General features: G+C 49.0%; 1 protein-coding gene across 1 annotated transcript in view; it reads left to right on the plus strand.

Moving 5' to 3' along the window:
* LOC129844095 (plexin-B2-like) overlaps window positions 1–22,490 on the plus strand; it is a 220,055-nt gene that overhangs the window by 167,537 nt on the left and 30,028 nt on the right. The window contains exons 9-18 of the mRNA XM_055912468.1: window positions 286–412; window positions 965–1,121; window positions 1,349–1,460; window positions 2,554–2,665; window positions 3,683–3,784; window positions 4,814–4,909; window positions 6,086–6,173; window positions 6,893–7,056; window positions 9,905–10,053; window positions 11,273–11,405. Of these exons, the coding sequence (XP_055768443.1) occupies window positions 286–412; window positions 965–1,121; window positions 1,349–1,460; window positions 2,554–2,665; window positions 3,683–3,784; window positions 4,814–4,909; window positions 6,086–6,173; window positions 6,893–7,056; window positions 9,905–10,053; window positions 11,273–11,405 (1,240 nt within the window). The remainder of the gene's footprint in view (window positions 1–285; window positions 413–964; window positions 1,122–1,348; window positions 1,461–2,553; window positions 2,666–3,682; window positions 3,785–4,813; window positions 4,910–6,085; window positions 6,174–6,892; window positions 7,057–9,904; window positions 10,054–11,272; window positions 11,406–22,490) is intronic.

A 22,490-nucleotide genomic window follows, 5' to 3' on the forward strand; every position in this document is an offset into this window, starting at 1 on the left:
CCAGGGTTAGCTGTGGTCCAGGGTTAGCTGTGGTCCAGGGTTAGCTGTAGTCCAGGGTTAGCTGTGGTCCAGGGTTAGCTGGGGTCCAGGGTTAGCTGGGGTCCAGGGTTAGCTGGGGTCCAGGGTTAGCTGTGGTCCAGGGTTAGCTGTGGTCCAGGGTTAGCTGGGGTCCAGGGTTAGCTGGGGTCCAGGGTTAGCTGGGGTCCAGGGTTAGCTGTGGTCCAGGGTTAGCTGTGGTCCAGGGTTAGCTGTGGTCCAGGGTGTGACTGGTCTGTTCTCCTCCAGGTGTACCAGGAAGGGAGACTGTCCCAGGGCTGAGGATGACAACACGTGGCTGTGGAGCCCCAACCAGCAGTGTGTTCAGATCCAGGCCTTTAAACCACCCAGCTTCAGCTGTAGGAAGACCAAGCAGGTACTGAGTGTTTGAGTGTACATGTCTACTTTCCCTGTCATTGGCAGCTCTCCTCTCCAGTGTGAAAGATCATCTGTTGTGCTGGGTTTGCTTCATTCTGAATTCATTCATTTTGAGTTTAACTCTAGTCTATTCCATTAAGCTCTGCTCCTTTTCAGTGCATTTCTCTCGCACTCTCTCTCTCTCTCTCACACACACACACACACACACACACACACACACACACACACACACACACACACACACACACACACACACACACACAGAGAAATTAGCTTTCTGGGTCAGTTCTGGATTAATGAACTGTGTACATTTTAAACTGTATACCTGAATATCAGTCACTTCCTTTCTTTCACTCCATTTCGTCTCAATTCTCTCCAGGAACTTGAGTTTTTGTCACATAACCAGTCCTGTGACTTAAAAAACAATTGCATTTCCTCAATGGACCTCTTTGTATTCAAGAGGAAGTTTATTCTCTTGTTTCGCTCTCGGTCTCGGTCTCCCTCTTTCTCTCTCTCACTCCTCAAAAACCTCTGTTTTTCTCCTGTCCAGGTTGAAATCGCCATCCCCTCCCTCCCCAAGATCGGCCCTTCTGACATTATCGAGTGCAGGTTCGGTTCAGACACTAGTGAAGCTGTGGTGATGGACCAGAAGGTCACCTGTGCCCTCCCTGACCCTGTGAACATCCCCTCTACACATGACAAGCAGGGTGAGTCCTCCTGAATACTGGTCCTAACCCCGGTCCTTAGCTCCTTGGGTGGTAGATTGGTTCTGTATGCTGTTTTTAAGCCTGGATATCAGTCTGTTTCTTTAACTAACTAGTCTTTGTCTTGCCAAACAAGGCAACATTGTGTTTTATTCAGTACAGAACCAGTCAGGTGACCAGGCTAACATTTCCTCTCAGATTAATGGACTGTTTTGTCATATTGTGTTCAGACTTTGTGACGATGCAGGTGAAGATCCTGGTCAACCACGGCATCGAGGTGACGTCCAGTGAATACAAGTTCTACAACTGTGCTGCCACTGTCAGGAAGTCAGAGAACACGCCGTAAGTGGCGCCAGTAAAACCCTTTATGGTCACCAACCTTTTCTGAGACAAGATCACTTTCCAAGCCGAGATCTACCACTCAGATATTCTTTAAAAACAGGACTTAATAATGTAAGCCTATACAACAGTAACCTAATTAAACTGTTGTGTAGGAATGAGGTTTGTGCAGTAGGCCTAATACATTATCACAACATATTGGCTTTATGCCTTCCTGACAATATTGTTCTTCTCAGACAATATTATATTTCAAAACTCGAGCTTTGATAACAAAATAGATCAGTTGTATCATTTGCGAGGCACAGCTGAGCATGAATTTAAATAATTTGCATTTTTATTTTGTTGAACTGATGGTCCCTGCGTCTGATGGTCAGTCTCAGCGGAGGGAGAGCGCAGCAGAGGGTCCACCTCTCATAGTCCCTGCTTTCTCCTTTTCTCCGGTGAGACTGACCAGAGAGAGGGGACACCGTCTTCCACCTGATGGCCAAACTCAAGTCGCACCACATTATTTCTGCCTCATGCTCCAATTAATGTTGTTCCTATGACCAGAAAAGTGAAATATTCCTGACGAGCTGCTGATAATAAAACAACAGGCCTGTTGATACACGGCTACTCAGCACGAGTGGAAGTAGGGAGAAGCACATTTATGTTGTGTAAAAGTGTTGAATATTAACATTGACAGTACTGAATAAAAATTAAAGATGAACTCACTCATAAAAACAGCAACTGTTAGCTGTATTCTTTGATGGTCTTTCTCTGGTCGTGGAGTTTGTCCCTTCAGACAAATGAAATGGTTGGAACACTTTGCCTACCCGGCGTGCAGGACTTCTGAATCAAGTGTAAGACGAATAAAATAAATAGGAGTGCAAGGCTTTATCGTTGGCTTTACAGAAATGTTTGGTGGTCGACTAGGAATGCCTTGAAGATGGACCCGTAGGTGATCTACTTTATGGAGACTACCCGTTAATGACGCTTTTCTGACAGTTATTCTCAGTGCTCTGTTCACTCATTTTACACTGAACACCTTTGAGGATCTCTGTGCTCATTGGCTATATAAACTCTAATTCCTTATCTCCTATTGGTTGTTTGTCCCCAGGTGTATAGCATGTGTGACCAGTGAGTGGCAGTGCCAGTGGAATGCCCAGGACCACACCTGTAGTGACATAGATGATGCTGTAGACGGAGCTCACATCGTCAAAGCCCAACAAGTAGGAGGAAGCCCTGTCTCAGTGAACTACACAGTTTGGCTCAATCTCCTTTTGTCTTTCCACAATTCCTTGTGTCCTCTCTCCCCGCCTCCTCAAGAAGAAGGTCCAATACTTTTTGAGATGCATGCCAGAAGAGAGGATGTGAGGAAGTGAAGGAAGATGAATTGATAAAGAGCTATTGTCTCTGAGCCAGCTTGTATCTGTTACCGACTTTCTGCCTTATAGGTGGCAACTGGCAAGCTCTGCCTGTCTGTCTGTCTGTCTGCCTGTCTGTCTGTCTGTCTGCCTGTCTGCCTGTATGTCTGTCTGCCTGTATGTGTGTCTGCCTGTATGTGTGTCTGCCTGTATGTGTGTCTGCCTGTATGTGTGTCTGCCTGTATGTGTGTCTGCCTGTATGTGTGTCTGCCTGTATGTGTGTCTGCCTGTATGTGTGTCTGCCTGTATGTGTGTCTGCCTGTATGTGTGTCTGCCTGTATGTGTGTCTGCCTGTATATCTGCCTGCCTGTATATCTGCCTGCCTGTATGTATGCCTGCCTGTATGTCTGTCTGCCTGTCTGTCTGTCTGCCTGTCTGTCTGTCTGTCTGCCTGCCTGCCTGTCTGTCTGTCTGTCTGTCTGCCTGCCTATATGTCTGTCTGTCTGCCTGCCTATATGTCTGTCTGCCTGTATGTCTGTCTGCCTGTATGTCTGCCTGCCTGTATGTCTGCCTGCCTGTATGTCTGCCTGCCTGTATGTCTGCCTGCCTGTATGTCTGCCTGCCTGTATGTCTGCCTGCCTGTATGTCTGCCTGCCTGTATGTCTGCCTGCCTGTATGTCTGTCTGCCTGTCTGTCTGCCTGTATGTCTGTCTGTCTGCCTGTATGTCTGTCTGTCTGCCTGTATGTCTGTCTGTCTGCCTGTATGTCTGTCTGTCTGCCTGTATGTCTGTCTGTCTGCCTGTATGTCTGTCTGTCTGCCTGTATGTCTGCCTGCCTGTATGTCTGTCTGATTAAACCAGCTACCTTCTGTTCTCCCTCCAGGCTGATAGCTGTCCTCAGTTTGAGAACCCAGACCCTCATCTCATCCCTGTAGGCTACCGCATCCCCATCAGCTTCCAAGGGAAGAACCTGAACATTTACAAGGTGAGATACACACAGCTCTGAGGCTTGCGTCCCACATTACACCATATTACCTATACAGTGCACTACTTAGGGAATAGGGTGCCGTTTGGGTTCACTGTAGGGGGTAGGGTGCCATTTTGGGTTCACTGTAGGGGATAGGGTGACATTTCAGACACCTATTTAGTCATCGTCTACCATTGATGATTAACTTGGCTGTTCCTCTAATGAGAGTACATCTGCTTTTCTTACTCATTCATTATTAGATCATATACAGTACTGTTTATCTAATATGGTTCGTTGTGGTTTTGCCTGACAGCCTGACTGACTTCTACTGATTCTAATACACATGCTCTCTTGTCCTGTGTGTGTCTCTGTCTGCCCTGCGTGTGTCTCTGTCTGTCCTATGTGCGTCTCTGTCTGTCCTGTGTGTGTCTCTGTCTCTCTTGTCCTGTGTGTGTCTCTCTTGTCCTGTGTGCGTCTCTGTCTCTCTTGTCCTGTGTGCGTCTCTGTCTCTCTTGTCCTGTGTGCGTCTCTCTTGTCCTGTGTGCGTCTCTGTCTCTTGTCCTGTGTGTGTCTTTGTCTCTCTTGTCCTGTGTGTGTCTCTGTCTCTCTTGTCCTGTGTGCGTCTCTGTCTCTCTTGTCCTGTGTGCGTCTCTGTCTCTCTTGTCCTGTGTGCGTCTCTGTCTCTCTTGTCCTGTGTGCGTCTCTGTCTCTCTTGTCCTGTGTGTGTCTCTGTCTCTCTTGGCCTGTGTGTGTCTCTGCCTCTCTTGTCCTGTGTGTGTCTCTGCCTCTCTTGTCCTGTGTGTGTCTCTGCCTCTCTTGTCCTGTGTGTGTCTCTGTCTCTCTTGTCCTGTGTGCGTCTCTCTTGTCCTGTGTGCGTCTCTCTTGTCCTGTGTGCGTCTCTGTCTCTCTTGTCCTGTGTGTGTCTCTGTCTCTCTTGTCCTGTGTGTGTCTCTGTCTCTCTTGTCCTGTGTGCGTCTCTGTCTCTCTTGTCCTGTGTGCGTCTCTGTCTCTCTTGTCCTGTGTGTGTCTCTGTCTCTCTCTCTCCAGGATCACACATTTAAGATTGGTACGGAGCTCATGAAACACACAGAGGAAGAGTTCACCTTTAATGAGGGGTTAAAGTTCAACTTCAAGGGTTATGAGGTCAGTAAAATCCACCTCTAGTTGAGACAACACAGGTTTTACATCCCAGCGCCCCACATGAGCAGTACAAGTCTTTTCCCTCAGTCCCAAAGACATTCACCTCCAGCCTCCAGCCAGTACTCCAACTCTTTCTGTCTCTGTCTCTCCACCCATCTGTTTTCATACTGAGTTTGAGAGGCTGCCAATATGGAGTTAAAAGCTATTGAGCTGCGAGTCACAGCACTGCTACCCACTATGGGGGGGGGGGGGGGGGGGGGGGGTCATTGGGTTTAATCAAAAGCACATCAGATGGGGAGTATATTTTGGGAGACAATTTAAAAAAAACTTCCCCAGAAAAATTCCCTTATGTGTTGTGTGCGTTTTGGATTGTGTGTGCATGTGTGCATGTCAGTGTTTTCATTAGGAAAATATGGTGCCGGATATTTGACAGGAAGTATTATAATTTAAGACGTTTGAGAAATTTACCGGACCCGTATGCATTGAGTGGTAACCTGATTAGGGCGTCCACCCACGGTGCTCAGAATGACAGAAATAACATTTACATTATGGTAATTCATCTTAACAGAACATGCAACTCAAGGATGCAACGATGCTCACGTGGAGATGATAGAATAACTGTCCACACTGACTTTTCCTCAGCCAACAAGACGAGTAAAGAACAGCAGAATCACCAGCCTGTCAATCTAATATCCCCCATAATAGAACAGTTGACCTATTGGTCAGCTTGTGATTCTGTGGGAGAAAGAAACAGCCTGTTCCAAACAGACTCTGGGACAGTTGTGGGACGATAGATCCCCAATTCATACAACCAGGAGTCCTAGATTACAGAGGAATATATATTTTAAAAGCAATGAGTCTGATGTAACAGATCAGAATGTTGAACTTGTGATGTTGAGAAACAGGTTTTTCTTCCCAGTAGGCTAGGTGAGGTGGTTCGTCCCATAATGCAGTTAGTGGGAAAACACTTCTTCTCCCGGACAGTTTTATTCATCGCTTTTCCTTTTTTTTTAATCGTCCAAAAGCCAGCTATTACCAGCTATCAGAAACCCTGGTGTGTGTGTGTGGGTGGGGTCCTGTGTGAGCGAAAGAAAGAGCCAGCAAGTGTGTTTTGACATGTCTCTGGCCCTCAGTAACTCAGATGTCAGTTTTCTCTGTTGTGTATATCCTGTGTGTTAGTTTGCCTACGACAAGGAGCAGGAGGTCAATGTGTCCTTCCACATCAAAGACAGAGACTCAGAGAAGAAGATTGACAGCACTCTGACTGGTGAGTCAGACCGTCTGACACACTGGAGTTGATGCAGCACTGCTGTTCAATGCACTGTTCTAACAACTGTCTGAATACAACCAGGATTATTCTGCTCACACTGTTGATCCATTTCAACTCTTTCACCTTAATGGACCTGCGTTGGATAACCCGAGTATTGGACATGTTTAATATTCAGCCATTATTATTATTCAATCAGTTTTTGGGACAAAGGTCAAGCTTATTTGAATAAGATGTGAACCCTGTACAGACTGGTGGGTTATTGGTATGGAGTTGTTGTTTGATCTCTTTCCCCTCCCGCTCTCCCCCTCCTCTCAACCCCCCCTGCTTCTCTCCCCTCCCACTCTCCCCCTCCTCTCAACCCCCCCTGCTTCTCTCCCCTCCCACTCTCCCCCTCCTCCTCTCTCCCATTCTACCCTCTCCTCTCTCCCCCTCCTCCTCTCTCCCATTCTACCCTCCTCTCTCCCCCCTCCTCCTCTCTCCCATTCTACCCTCCTCTCTCCCCCCTCCTCCTGTCTCCCATTCTACCCTCCTCTCTCCCCCTTTCTACCCTCCTCTCTCCCCCCCTCCTCCTCTCTCCCTTTCTACCCTCCTCCTCTCTCCCTTTCTACCCTCTCCTCTCTCCCCCTCCTCCTCTCTCCCATTCTTCCATCTCCTTTCTCTCCTCTCACTCTATCCTCCTCTCTCCCCCTCCTCCTCCTCTGCTCTCCATCTCTTAGTGGTGCTGTATAACTGTTCTCTGGGTCGTGAGGACTGCAGCCTGTGTAAGAACGCCGACCCCAAATACAGCTGTGTGTGGTGTGCCAACATGAGGTCCTGTGTGTACAGAGAATTGTGCGGGTCCCAGGAACCAGCGCAGTGCCCCGACCCCAAGATCACTGACGTGAGAACAGTCTCTCTCTCTGATTATCACTAGAGGTGTTCTCCTCTGTCTGGTCACAACTGTATGGTCTGGAACAGTCTCTCTCTCTGATTATCACTAGAGGTGTTCTCCTCTGTCTGGTCACAACTGTATGGTCTGGAACAGTCTCTCTCTCTGATTATCACTAGAGGTGTTCTCCTCTGTCTGGTCACAACTGTATGGTCTGGAACAGTCTCTCTCTCTGATTATCACTAGAGGTGTTCTCCTCTGTCTGGTCACAACTGTATGGTCTGGTGCACTCTTCCTTCCTGTCTTCTTCCCTTTAGCTGTCACTGTCCTACTCTTCTCTTACACATGCTGTCCTCCTCAACTTTCCCATGTTCAAGTTGGTTTAAATAATTCAAAAACATAGTGTTGGAGAAGAAAGTAAAAGTGAAATATGTGCGATGTAAGAAAGCTAACGTTTAAGTTCCGTGCTCAGAACATGAGAACATATGAAAGCTGGTGGTTCCTTTTAACATGAGTCTTCAATATTCCCAGTTAAGATGTTTTAGGTTGTAGTTATTATAGGACTATTTCTCTCCATACCATTTGTATTTCATATCCCTTTGACTATTGGATGTTCTTATAGGCACTATAGTATTGCCAGCCTAATCTCCGGAGTTGATAGGCTTGAAGTCATAAACAGCGCAATGCTTGAAGCACAGCGAAGAGCTGCTGGCAACCGCAGGAAGGTGCTGTTTGAATGAATGCTTACAAGCCTGCTGCTGCCTACCACCGCTCAGTCAGACTGCTCTATCCAATATCAAATCATAGACTTAATTATAATATAATAACACAGAGATTATAGCCTTGTGGTATTAATATGGTCAAATCTAGAAACAATCATTTCGAAAACAAAACGTTTATTTTTTCAGTGAAATACGGAACCGTTCCGTATTTTATCAAACGCGCGGCAACCCTAAGTCTAAATATTGCTGTTACATTGCACAACCTTCAATGTTATGTCATAATCATGTAAAATTCTGGTAAATTAATCACGGTCTTTGTTAGGAAGACATGGTCTTCACACAGTTCTCAACGAGTCAGGCGGCCCAAACTGCTGCATATACCCTGACTCTGCTTGCACAGAACGCAAGAGAAGTGAAACAATTTCCCTAGTTAAAATAAATTCATATTAGCAGGCAATATTAACTAAATATGCAGGTTTAAAAAATGTACTTGTGTATTGATTTTAAGAAAGGCATTGATGTTTATGGTTAGGTACAATGGTGCAACGACAGTGTTTACGCAAATGTTATATCACCACCCGTTTGGAGGAGTAGGCTGTGATTCAATGATACATTAACAGGCACCGCATTGATTATATGCAACGCAGGACAAGCTAGATAAACTAGTAATATCATCAACCATGTATAGTTAGCTAGTGATTATGTTAAGATTGATGTTTTTTATAAGATAAGTTTAATGCTAGCTAGCAACTTACCTTGACTCCTTGCTGCACTCAAATAACAGGTAGTCAGCACGACCGATCACTACAATATACACACTGAACTACTACTGTAATGACTGTTCACTACTATATGTAATGACCGATCACTACTATATACACACTGAACTACTACTGTAATGACTGTTCACTACTATATACACACTGAACTACTACTGTAATGACTGTTCACTACTATATACACACTGAACTACTACTGTAATGACTGTTCACTACTATATACACACTGAACTACTACTGTAATGACTGTTCACTACTATATACACACTGAACTACTACTGTAATGACTGTTCACTACTATATACACACTGAACTACTACTGTAATGACTGTTCACTACTATATACACACTGAACTACTACTGTAATGACTGTTCACTACTATATACACACTGAACTACTACTGTAACGACTGTTCTACTATATACACACTGAACTACTACTGTAATGACTGTTCACTACTATATACACACTGAACTACTACTGTAACGACCGTTCACTACTATATACACACTGAACTACTACTATAACGACCGTTCACTACTATATACACACTGAACTACTACTGTAATGACTGTTCACTACTATATACACACTGAACTACTACTATATACACACTGAACTACTACTGTAACGACTGTTCTACTATATACACACTGAACTACTACTGTAATGACTGTTCACTACTATATACACACTGAACTACTACTGTAACGACCGTTCACTACTATATACACACTGAACTACTACTGTAATGACAGTTCTACTATATACACACTGAACTACTACTGTAATGACTGTTCACTACTATATACACACTGAACTACTACTGTAATGACCGTTCACTACTATATACACACTGAACTACTACTGTAACGACTGTTCACTACTATATACACACTGAACTACTACTATATACACACTGAACTACTACTGTAACGACTGTTCTACTATATACACACTGAACTACTACTGTAATGACTGTTCACTACTATATACACACTAAACTACTACTGTAACGACCGTTCACTACTATATACACACTGAACTACTACTGTAATGACAGTTCTACTATATACACACTGAACTACTACTGTAATGACTGTTCACTACTATATACACACTGAACTACTACTGTAATGACTGTTCACTACTATATACACACTGAACTACTACTGTAACGACCGTTCACTACTATATACACACTGAACTACTACTGTAACGACTGTTCACTACTATATACACACTGATGGCACTGACCTTTATATTATATATTAATCTACCACACATCTAAATTATTCTCTCCCTCTCTCTCATCCCTCTCTCTCTCATCCCTCTCCTTCTCTCTCATCCCCCCACAGATCATCCCTCGTTTTGGGCCTCTGAACGGTGGGATAATGGTGACCATTAAAGGGTCTAACCTGGGCATAAAGAAGGAGGACATTAAGAAGGTGACGGTGGCTGGAGTGGACTGTGTTCACCAGGGGGACAGATACTCTGTCTCCACCAGGTATAGTGATAGTGGGGGGGCAGAGTCACATCCCTGTAATCACGGCCGGTCTGCTCATTAGGCAGGATTAGGCGTCTGCCTATGGCGGCAGATTGATGAGGACGCCATTTTCTGTTCTAAACTGCCCGAGACCCACCTCCAACAACAACACATAAAACCTGACATAATTCTGCCCCGGAACAATGACAGTTGGTGGCATATGGGCTTTTTATGTGCGCGCTGATGCCGCCCTGTAATAAGTAGGGCCCACTTTGTCAAAGGCAGGCCTCTCCGGAGTGCTGTTGGAGAGATGCGTCACTGAAGCTCCACCAACGTTCAGTTAGAAAATGAATCTAACATAAATAATGTAGCAGATAGAGGATATGGTAGAAAGAGTATGTGGCCTTTTCTGTAGCCTTCAGGCTGGAGATTAAATGTATGACAATGTAATGAGATGGACACTTTTTACATCGTGCAGGTTTCTCCAATCAAATAGCCTAACCTAAATGGAAACCAAACAAATAAAAAATCAGCTGTGATGTTAACAAACAACATATCCTAAAAACACGACAGGTCAAAGTAAAATAGACAATAAAATGGACAAAGAGAAAGTAAAATGGACAATCCCAGCTGTTGTCCAGGAGTTTCATCCCATTGTCATGATCAGTGGTTTCAAGTTTGTATCCGTCAATTTTTGTCAAGTTGACAAGATCGTGCAAAGCTGTCATCAAGGCAAAGGGTGGCAACCTTTTAAGAATCTCAAATATATAAAATATATTTTGAGTAACACTTTTTTTGGTTACTACATGATTTCATATGTGTTATTTCATGGTTTTAATGTCTTCACTATAATTATACAATGAAGAAAATAATAAAAATAAAAACCCTTGAATGAGTGCAGTAGGTGTCCAAACTATTGACTGCTACTGTACGTGTTATCAACTTTAATTCACAACCGAAAATGAACCTGATTTAATCCTCTAGAAAATACTTATTTTAGATGTCTTTTCAACATCATTTTGCTTACTGGGACTATTCTAGGTTTGTGAAGGGGGGGGGGGGGGGGGGGGGGGCATTTTTTGGTCTCGCTAGAACGGCAAGGACCGGCCCTGCCTGTAATGTACTTTTATGTCCAGTGAATAACATATTTCATTAAACACAACATTTCGATGTACAGTATGTCTGCGTGGTGGAGTAACCGGGCCTTTATCTTACCCCAGCTGTTCTGTGTCTTCTCCAGTGTTGTGTGTGAGATCGGTCCGGTCCGGCCTCCTGCTTCAGTGGACCTCCCAGGTCCCATCAACCAGGGGGTAGTGGAGGTGGAGGTGGAGGGGGGCAGGAGAGGACGTTCAGAGGTCCTCTTCACCTATAGGGTACGTTTCATACAGTAACAGGGCCATTCCTTACCCCAACACGACTCCTAACTGTTGTAAGAGTCGACCCCACACTGCAGGAGTTACCTGACGTTTCATACTGTACATGGCTCTTAGTGTGTTAAAGCTCTGCTCAGTGCTCATACACCCACTATGTTAGTCTCTCTCTGCTGGTTTTACATCTTCACGTTCATCAATGTTCTTAGAAGATGCTCTTAGAATTCAGAATAGCATCTGTTGAAAGGAAACAGAATTTAACGGGGATTTACTCAAGAACAGGATTTACTCAAAAACACATCTATACTGTGAGCCTATTTTACTTCATGGTAAATATTTACACTCATTTATTTTGGGTTCATATTTTCTTGTTTGTTTGTTTCTGCCAAAATAACAATGTCCTCATGAGAATGTACTGAGCTTGAAAAGCTATTTTTCTTTATTATAGATTTGATCAAAGCTTCAGATTTTCTAGGGAACATAACATTCTTTTGCTCTCTCGCTCTCGTTTGCTCTCTCGCTCTCTCGTTTGCTCTCTCGCTCTCTCGTTTGCTCTCTCGCTCTCTCGTTTGCTCTCTCGCTCTCTCGTTTGCTCTCTCTCTCTCTCTCTCGTTTGCTCTCTCTCTCTCTCTCTCTCTCTCTCGTTTGCTCTCTCTCTCTCTCGTTTGCTCTCTCTCTCTCGTTTGCTCTCTCTCGCTCTCGTTTGCTCTCTCTCGCTCTCGTTTGCTCTCTCTCGCTCTCGTTTGCTCTCTCGCTCTCGTTTGCTCTCTCGCTCTCGTTTGCTCTCTCGCTCTCGTTTGCTCTCTCGCTCTCGTTTGCTCTCTCGCTCTCGTTTGCTCTCTCGCTCTCGTTTGCTCTCTCGCTCTCGTTTGCTCTCTCGCTCTCGTTTGCTCTCGTTTGCTCTCTCGCTCTCGTTTGCTCTCTCTCGCTCTCGTTTGCGCTCTCTCGCTCTCGTTTGCTCTCTCTCGCTCTCGTTTGCTCTCTCTCGCGCTCTCGTTTGCGCTCTCTCGCGCTCTCTCGCGCTCTCGTTTGCGCTCTCTCGCTCTCTCGTTTGCTCTCTCTCGCTCTCTCGTTTGCTCTCTCTCGCTCTCTCGTTTGCTCTCTCGCTCTCTCGTTTGCTCTCTCTCGCTCTCTCGTTTGCTCTCTCTCGCTCTCTCGTTTGCTCTCTCTCGCTCTCTCGTTTGCTCTCTCTCGCTCTCTCGTTTGCTCTCTCTCGCTCTCTCGTTTGCTCTCTCTCGCTCTCTCGTTTGCTCTCTCTCGCTCTCTCGTTTGCTCTCTCTCGCTCTCTCGTTTGCTCTCTCTCGCTCTCTCGTTTGCTCTCTCTCGCTCTCTCGTTTGCTCTCTCTCGCTCTCTCGTTTGCTCTCTCTCTCTCGCTCTCTCGTTTGCTCTCTCTCTCTCGCTCTCTCGTTTGCTCTCTCTCTCTCGCTCTCTCGTTTGCTCTCTCTCTCTCGCTCTCTCGTTTGCTCTCTCTCTCTCGCTCTCTCTCTCTCTCTCTCTCGTTTGCTCTCTCTCTCTCGCTCTCTCGTTTGCTCTCTCTCTCTCGCTCTCTCGTTTGCGCTCTCTCTCTCGCTCTCTCGTTTGCGCTCTCTCTCTCGCTCTCTCGTTTGCGCTCTCTCTCTCGCTCTCTCGTTTGCGCTCTCTCTCTCGCTCTCTCGTTTGCGCTCTCTCTCGCTCTCTCGTTTGCGCTCTCTCTCTCGCTCTCTCGTTTGCGCTCTCTCTCTCGCTCTCTCGTTTGCGCTCTCTCTCTCGCTCTCTCGTTTGCGCTCTCTCTCTCGCTCTCTCGTTTGCGCTCTCTCTCTCGCTCTCTCGTTTGCGCTCTCTCTCTCGCTCTCTCGTTTGCGCTCTCTCTCTCGCTCTCTCGTTTGCGCTCTCTCTCTCGCTCTCTCGTTTGCGCTCTCTCTCTCGCTCTCTCGTTTGCTCTCTCTCTCTCGCTCTCTCGTTTGCTCTCTCTCTCTCGCTCTCTCGTTTGCTCTCTCTCTCGCTCTCACCACTAAGTGGTGTTCAGTAGCTGTGTTGTGGTGATAAAGTACTAAGTGGTGTTCAGTAGCTGTGTTGTGATGATAAAGTACTAAGTGGTGTTCAGTAGCTGTGTTGTGGTGATAAAGTACTAAGTGGTGTTCAGTAGCTGTGTTGTGATGATAAAGTACTAAGTGGTGTTCAGTAGCTGTGTTGTGGTGATAAAGTACTAAGTGGTGTTCAGTAGCTGTGTTGTGGTGTTCAGTAGTTGTGTTGTGGTGATAGTGGTGTTCAGTAGCTGTGTTGTGGTGATAAAGTACTAAGTGGTGTTCAGTAGCTGTGTGGTGGTGATAAAGTACACTGCTCAAAAAAATAAAGGGAACACTTAAACAACACAATGTAACTCCAAGTCAATCACACTTCTGTGAAATCAAACTGTCCACTTAGGAAGCAACACTGATTGACAATAACTTTCACATGCTGTTGTGCAAATGGAATAGACAAAAGGTGGAAATTATAGGCAATTAGCAAGACACCCCCAAAAAAGGAGTGATTCTGCAGGTGGTGATCACAGACCACTTCTCAGTTCCTATGCTTCCTGGCTGATGTTTTGGTCACTTTTGAATCCTGGCGGTGCGCTCACTCTAGTGGTAGCATGAGACGGAGTCTACAACCCACACAAGTGGCTCAGGTAGTGCAGTTCATCCAGGATGGCACATCAATGCGAGCTGTGGCAAAAAGGTTTGCTGTGTCTGTCAGCGTAGTGTCCAGAGCATGGAGGCGCTACCAGGAGACAGGCCAGTACATCAGGAGACGTGGAGGAGGACGTAGGAGGGCAACAACCCAGCAGCAGGACCGCTACCTCCGCCTTTGTGCAAGGAGGTGCACTGCCAGAGCCCTGCAAAATGACCTCCAGCAGGCCACAAATGTGCATGTGTCAGCATATTGAGAGCTGACGTGTGTGTGTTGTCTGGTGGCCACAAATGTGCATGTGTCTGCTCAAACGGTCAAAAACAGACTCCATGAGGGTGGTATGAGGGCCCGACGTCCGCAGGTGGGGGTTGTGCTTACAGCCCAACACCGTGCAGGACGTTTGGCATTTGCCAGAGAACACCAAGATTGGCAAATTCGCCACTGGCGCCCTGTGCTCTTCACAGATGAAAGCAGGTTCACACTGAGCACATGAGCACATGTGACAGATGTGACAGTCTGAAGACGCCGTGGAGAACGTTCTGCTGCCTGCAACATCCTCCAGCATGACCGGTTTGGCGATGGGTCAGTCATGGTGTGGGGTGGCATTTCTTTGTGGGGCCGCACAGCCCTCCATGTGCTCGCCAGAGGTAGCCTGACTGCCAATAGGTACCGAGATGAGATCCTCAGACCCCTTGTGAGACCATATGCTGACACATGCACATTTGTGGCCTGCTGGAGGTCATTTTGCAGGGCTCTGGCAGTGCACCTCCTTGCACAAAGGCGGAGGTAGCGGTCCTGCTGCTGGGTTGTTGCCCTCCTACGGCCTCCTCCACGTCTCCTGATGTACTGGCCTGTCTCCTGGTAGCGCCTCCATGCTCTGGACACTACGCTGACAGACACAGCAAAACTTTTTGCCACAGCTCGCATTAATGTGCCATCTTGGATGAACTGCACTACCTGAGCCACTTGTGTGGGTTGTAGAGTCCGTCTCATGCTACCACTAGAGTGAGAGCACCGCCAGCATTCAAAAGTGACCAAACAATCAGCCAGGAAGCATAGGAACTGAGAAGTGGTCTGTGGTCACCACCTGCAGAATCACTCCTTTTTTGGGGGTGTCTTGCTAATTGCCTATAATTTCTACATTTGTCTATTCCATTTGCACAACAGCATGTGAAATGTATTGTCAATCAGTGTTGCTTCCTAAGTGGACAGTTTGATTTCACAGAAGTGTGATTGACTTGGAGTTACATTGTGTTGTTTAAGTGTTCCCTTTATTTTTTTGAGCAGTGTACTAAGTGGTGTTCAGTAGCTGTGGTGATAAAGTACTAAGTGGTGTTCAGTAGCTGTGTTGTGATGATAAACCAGTGAAGGGGAATGGGATGTGACATGAGGTCTAACTGGTGGTCCCAGTGGGCTCTCGGCGGTTAGACAGTGGGCCCTGGGTGGTTAGACGGTGGGCCCTGGGCGGTTAGACGGTGGGCCCTGGGCGGTTAGACGGTGGGCCCTGGGCGGTTAGACGGTGGGCCCTGGGCGGTTAGACGGTGGGCCCTGGGCGGTTAGACGGTGGGCCCTGGGCGGTTAGACGGTGGGCCCTGGGCGGTTAGACGGTGGGCCCTGGGCGGTTAGACGGTGGGCCCTGGGCGGTTAGACGGTGGGCCCTGGGTGGTTAGACAGTGGGCCCTGGGCGGTTAGACAGTGGGCCCTGGGCGGTTAGACGGTGGGCCCTGGGCGGTTAGACGGTGGGCCCTGGGTGGTTAGACGGTGGGCCCTGGGTGGTTAGACGGTGGGCTCTCGGTGGTTAGACGGTGGGCCCTGGGTGGTTAGACGGTGGGCCCTGGGCGGTTAGACGGTGGGCCCTGGGCGGTTAGACGGTGGGCCCTGGGCGGTTAGACGGTGGGCCCTGGGCTGTTAGACGGTGGGCCCTGGGTTGTTAGACGGTGGGCCCTGGGTTGTTAGACGGTGGGCCCTGGGTGGTTAGACGGTGGGCCCTGGGTGGTTAGACGGTGGGCCCTGGGCGGTTAGACGGTGGGCCCTGGGCGGTTAGACGGTGGGCCCTGGGCGGTTAGACGGTGGGCCCTGGGCGGTTAGACGGTGGGCCCTGGGCGGTTAGACGGTGGGCCCTGGGCGGTTAGACGGTGGGCCCTGGGCGGTTAGAGGTGGGCCCTGGGTGGTTAGACGGTGGGCCCTGGGTGGTTAGACGGTGGGCCCTGGGTGGTTAGACGGTGGGCCCTGGGTGGTTAGACGGTGGGCCCTGGGTCGGTAGACGGTGGTGTTTGTAACACCAGAGTTTGTAACGGGACACATGCAGTATATTGTACAGTACATGTATACATACAGTGTGTTAACTGTAAAACACTTTGGATGAAAACATCTGCTAAATAACCATATAGAGGTGGTCTATAATAATAATAACCATATAGAGGTGGTCTATAATAATAATAACCATATAGAGGTGGTCTATAATAATAATGACCGTATAGAGGCCTCCTAATAATAATAACCATATAGAGGTGGTCTATAATAATAATAACCATATAGAGGTGGTCTATAATAATAATAACCATATAGAGGCCTCCTAATAATAATAACCATATAGAGGCCTCCTAATAATAATAACCATATAGAGGTGGTCTATAATAATAATAACCATATAGAGGTGGTCTATAATAATAATAACCATATAGAGGCCTCCCGGGTGGCACAGTGGTCTATAATAATAACCATATAGAGCCTCCCGGGTGGCACAGTGGTCTATAATAATAATAATAACCATATAGAGCCTCCCGGGTGGCACAGTGGTCTATAATAATAATATTAACCATATAGAGGTGGTCTATAATAATAATAATCATATAGAGGCCTCCCGGGTGGCACAGTGGTCTATAATAATAACCATATAGAGCCTCCCGGGTGGCACAGTGGTCTATAATAATAATATTAACCATATAGAGCACAGGTGTCAAACTCATTCCACGGGGGGCCGAGTGTCTGCGGGTTTTCGCTCCTCCCTTATACTTGATTGATGAATTAACATCACTAATTAGTTAGGAACTCCCCACACCTGGTTGTCTAGGGCTTTATTGAAAGGAAAAACCAAAGACCTGCAGACACTAGGCCCTCCGTGGAATGAGTTTGACACCCCTGATATAGAGCCTCCCGGGTGGCACAGTGGTCTAGGGCACTGCATCGCAGTGCTAGCTGCGCCACCAGAGTCTCTGGTGCGGCTGGCTTCCGGGTTGGAGGCGCGCTGTGTTAAGAAGCAGTGCGGCTTGGTTGGGTTGTGCTTCGTCTCTCCCGAGCCCGTACGGGAGTTGTAGCGATGAGACAAGATAGTAATTACTAGTGATTGGATACCACGAAAATTGGTGAGAAAAGGGGATAATAATAACCATATAGAATGTTAAAAGGTCAGGACAGGAGTTTTTCCTTGTCAGGTCATGCAGTCAGGAAAACCTCCAGGACCAAAGTATGTTACCTTATCACTGATGTCTCATCTCTTATCCCCTCCAGGACCTAAGTATGTTCCCTTATCACTGATGTCTCATCTCTTATCCCCTCCAGGACCTAAGTATGTTCCCTTATCACTGATGTCTCATCTCTTATCCCCTCCAGGACCTAAGTATGTTACCTTATCACTGATGTCTCATCTCTTATCCCCTCCAGGACCTAAGTATATGTTCCCTCATAACTGATGTCTCGTCTCTTATCCCCTCCAGGACCTAAGTATGTTCCCTTATCTCTTATCCCCTCCAGGACCTAAGTATGTTCCCTTATCACTGATGTCTCATCTCTTATCCCCTCCAGGACCTAAGTATGTGTCACGATCGTGTGGCGGATTAACGGACCAAAATGCAGCAGTTGGAAAATATGCCATCTTCTTTTATTTAACTACACGAAGATGAACACGACACAAAAACACTTTACAAACTAACAAAATAACAAAACGACCGTGAAGCTACAAACGTTGTGCACAAACATACAGGCTACTAACGTTCTTACATAGACAATTACCCACAACCAATGAGAGCCTATGGCTACCCTAAATAAGGCTCCCAATCAGAGACAACCGAAATCAGCTGTCTCTAATTGGGAACTCATTCAGGTAACCATAGACTCTCCTAGACAACTAAACATACATAGACAATACTAGAAACATGTACTCCACACAAACCCATATACTATACACCATAACCCCTTTACCAAATAAACACCCAAAACTAACAAAACATAAACATTCCCCATGTCACACCCTGACCTAACTAAAATAATCAAGAAAACAAAGAATACTAAGGCCAGGGCGTGACATAACCCCCCCCTTGAGGCGCGAACTCCGGGCGCACCATACACAGTCTAGGGGAAGGTCTGGGTGGGCTTCCCTCCACGGTGGCGGCTCCGGCTCTGGTCGTGGTCCCCACTTCACCACAGTCCCTAACCACCTCCTTAGTTTCTTCAAAATAACCCCTCTCCACATTAATCCCATTGCATTAAGGGGGAGTTCCGGATTAAGGGCCAGTACCAGGGTAAGGGGCAGTACCAGGGTCAGGGGCAGTACCAGGGTAAGAGGCAGCACCAGGGTAAGAGGCAGCACCAGGGTAAGGGGCAGCACCAGGGTAAGGGGCAGCACCAGGGTAAGGGGCAGCACCAGGGTAAGGGGCAGCACCAGGGTAAGGGGCAGCACCAGGGTAAGGGGCAGCACCAGGGTAAGGGGCAGCACCAGGGTAAGGGGCAGCACCAGGGTAAGGGGCAGCTCCGGACTGAGGAATGGCAGCTCCGGACTGAGGGACTGCAGCTCCGGACTGAGGGACGGCCCATGGCTGGCTGACAGATCTGGCTGCTCATGGCTGGCTAACGGATCTGGCTGCTCATGGCTGGCTAACTGATCTGGCTGCTCATGGCTGGCTGACGGATCTGGCTGCTCATGGCTGGCTGACGGATCTGGCTGCTCATGGCTGGCTGACGGATCTGGCTGCTCATGGCTAGCTGACGGATCTGGCTGCTCATGGCTAGCTGACGGATCTGGCTGCTCATGGCTAGCTGACGGATCTGGCTGCTCATGGCTAGCTGACGGATCTGGCTGCTCATGGCTAGCTGACGGATCTGGCTGCTCATGGCTAGCTGACGGATCTGGCTGCTCATGGCTAGCTGACGGATCTGGCTGCTCATGGCTAGCTGACGGATCTGGCTGCTCATGGCTAGCTGACGGATCTGGCTGCTCATGGCTAGCTGACGGATCTGGCTGCTCATGGCTGGCTGACTGATCTGGCTGCTCCTGTCTGGTTGGCGGCTCTGGCAGATCCTGTCTGGTTGGCGGCTCTGGTAGATCCTGTCTGACGGACGGCTCTAGCGGCTCCTGTCTGGCTGGCGGCTCTAGCGGCTCCTGTCTGGCGGACGGCTCAGTGGGCTCATGGCAGACGGGCGGCTTTGCAGGCTCATGGCAGACGGGCGGCTTTGCAGGCTCATTGCAGACGGATGGCTCAGATGGCGCTGGGGAGACGGATGGCTCAGATGGCGCTGGGGAGACGGATGGCTCAGATGGCGCTGGGGAGACGAGCAGTTCAGTCAACGCTGTGCAGACGGCAGACTCCTGCCGGCTGAGGCGCACTGTAGGCCTGGTGCGTGGTGCCGGGACTGGTGGCACCGGGCTGGGGACACGCATCTCAGGGCTAGTGCGGGGAGCAGCAACAGGACGCACAGGACTCTGGGGACACACAGGAGGCTTGGTGCGTGGTTTAGACACTGGTGGTAAAGGGCTGGAGACACGCACCATATAGCTAGTGCGTGGAGGAGGCACTGGTGGTACTGGATTGGGGCGGGGAGGTGGCGCCGGAAATACCGGACCGTGCAGGCGTACTGGCTCCCTTGAACGCCGAGCCTGCCCAACCTTACCTGGTTGTATGCTCCCCGTCGCCTGACCAGTGCGGGGAGGTGGAATGACCCGCACCGGCCTATGTAGGCGAACCGGGGACACCATGCGTAAGGCTGGTGCCATGTACGCCGGCCCGAGGAGACGCACTGGTGACCAGATGCGTTGGGCCGGCTTCATGACATACGGCTCAACGCTCAGTCTAGCCCGGCCGATACGTGGAGCTGAAATGTACCGAACCGGGCTATGCAAGCGTACAGGAGACACCGTGCGCTCTACTGCGTAACACGGTGTCTGCCCGTACTCCCGCTTTCCACGGTAAGTACAGGGAGTAGGCGCAGGTTTCCTACCTGACTTCGCCACACTCCCTTTAAGGCCCCCCCCAAGAAATTTTTGGGTTGTACTCACGGGTCTCCAGCCTTGTCTCCGTGCTGCCTCCTCATATCGCCTCCTCTCGGCTTTCGCTGCCTCCAGCTCTTCACGAGAGAGGCGATATTCTCCAGGTTGATCCCAAGGCCCCTTACCATCCAGTATCTCCTCCCATGTCCAGAAATCCTTTGTGGTTAGGTCCTGTTGCCGCCTTCCATGCCGCTTGGTCCTATGGTGGGTAATTCTGTCACGATCGTGTGGCGGATTAACGGACCAAAATGCAGCAGTTGGAAAATATGCCATCTTCTTTTATTTAACTACACGAAGATGAACACGACACAAAAACACTTTACAAACTAACAAAATAACAAAACGACCGTGAAGCTACAAACGTTGTGCACAAACATACAGGCTACTAACGTTCTTACATAGACAATTACCCACAACCAATGAGAGCCTATGGCTACCCTAAATAAGGCTCCCAATCAGAGACAACCGAAATCAGCTGTCTCTAATTGGGAACTCATTCAGGTAACCATAGACTCTCCTAGACAACTAAACATACATAGACAATACTAGAAACATGTACTCCACACAAACCCATATACTATACACCATAACCCCTTTACCAAATAAACACCCAAAACTAACAAAACATAAACATTCCCCATGTCACACCCTGACCTAACTAAAATAATCAAGAAAACAAAGAATACTAAGGCCAGGGCGTGACATAACCCCCCCCTTGAGGCGCGAACTCCGGGCGCACCATACACAGTCTAGGGGAAGGTCTGGGTGGGCTTCCCTCCACGGTGGCGGCTCCGGCTCTGGTCGTGGTCCCCACTTCACCACAGTCCCTAACCACCTCCTTAGTTTCTTCAAAATAACCCCTCTCCACATTAATCCCATTGCATTAAGGGGGAGTTCCGGATTAAGGGCCAGTACCAGGGTAAGGGGCAGTACCAGGGTCAGGGGCAGTACCAGGGTAAGAGGCAGCACCAGGGTAAGAGGCAGCACCAGGGTAAGGGGCAGCACCAGGGTAAGGGGCAGCACCAGGGTAAGGGGCAGCACCAGGGTAAGGGGCAGCACCAGGGTAAGGGGCAGCACCAGGGTAAGGGGCAGCACCAGGGTAAGGGGCAGCACCAGGGTAAGGGGCAGCACCAGGGTAAGGGGCAGCTCCGGACTGAGGAATGGCAGCTCCGGACTGAGGGACTGCAGCTCCGGACTGAGGGACGGCCCATGGCTGGCTGACAGATCTGGCTGCTCATGGCTGGCTAACGGATCTGGCTGCTCATGGCTGGCTAACTGATCTGGCTGCTCATGGCTGGCTGACGGATCTGGCTGCTCATGGCTGGCTGACGGATCTGGCTGCTCATGGCTGGCTGACGGATCTGGCTGCTCATGGCTAGCTGACGGATCTGGCTGCTCATGGCTAGCTGACGGATCTGGCTGCTCATGGCTAGCTGACGGATCTGGCTGCTCATGGCTAGCTGACGGATCTGGCTGCTCATGGCTAGCTGACGGATCTGGCTGCTCATGGCTAGCTGACGGATCTGGCTGCTCATGGCTAGCTGACGGATCTGGCTGCTCATGGCTAGCTGACGGATCTGGCTGCTCATGGCTAGCTGACGGATCTGGCTGCTCATGGCTAGCTGACGGATCTGGCTGCTCATGGCTAGCTGACGGATCTGGCTGCTCATGGCTGGCTGACTGATCTGGCTGCTCCTGTCTGGTTGGCGGCTCTGGCAGATCCTGTCTGGTTGGCGGCTCTGGTAGATCCTGTCTGACGGACGGCTCTAGCGGCTCCTGTCTGGCTGGCGGCTCTAGCGGCTCCTGTCTGGCGGACGGCTCAGTGGGCTCATGGCAGACGGGCGGCTTTGCAGGCTCATGGCAGACGGGCGGCTTTGCAGGCTCATTGCAGACGGATGGCTCAGATGGCGCTGGGGAGACGGATGGCTCAGATGGCGCTGGGGAGACGGATGGCTCAGATGGCGCTGGGGAGACGAGCAGTTCAGTCAACGCTGTGCAGACGGCAGACTCCTGCCGGCTGAGGCGCACTGTAGGCCTGGTGCGTGGTGCCGGGACTGGTGGCACCGGGCTGGGGACACGCATCTCAGGGCTAGTGCGGGGAGCAGCAACAGGACGCACAGGACTCTGGGGACACACAGGAGGCTTGGTGCGTGGTTTAGACACTGGTGGTAAAGGG

This window comes from Salvelinus fontinalis, unplaced genomic scaffold (genome assembly GCF_029448725.1).
Source record: "Salvelinus fontinalis isolate EN_2023a unplaced genomic scaffold, ASM2944872v1 scaffold_0172, whole genome shotgun sequence".
NCBI lineage: Eukaryota > Metazoa > Chordata > Actinopteri > Salmoniformes > Salmonidae > Salvelinus > Salvelinus fontinalis.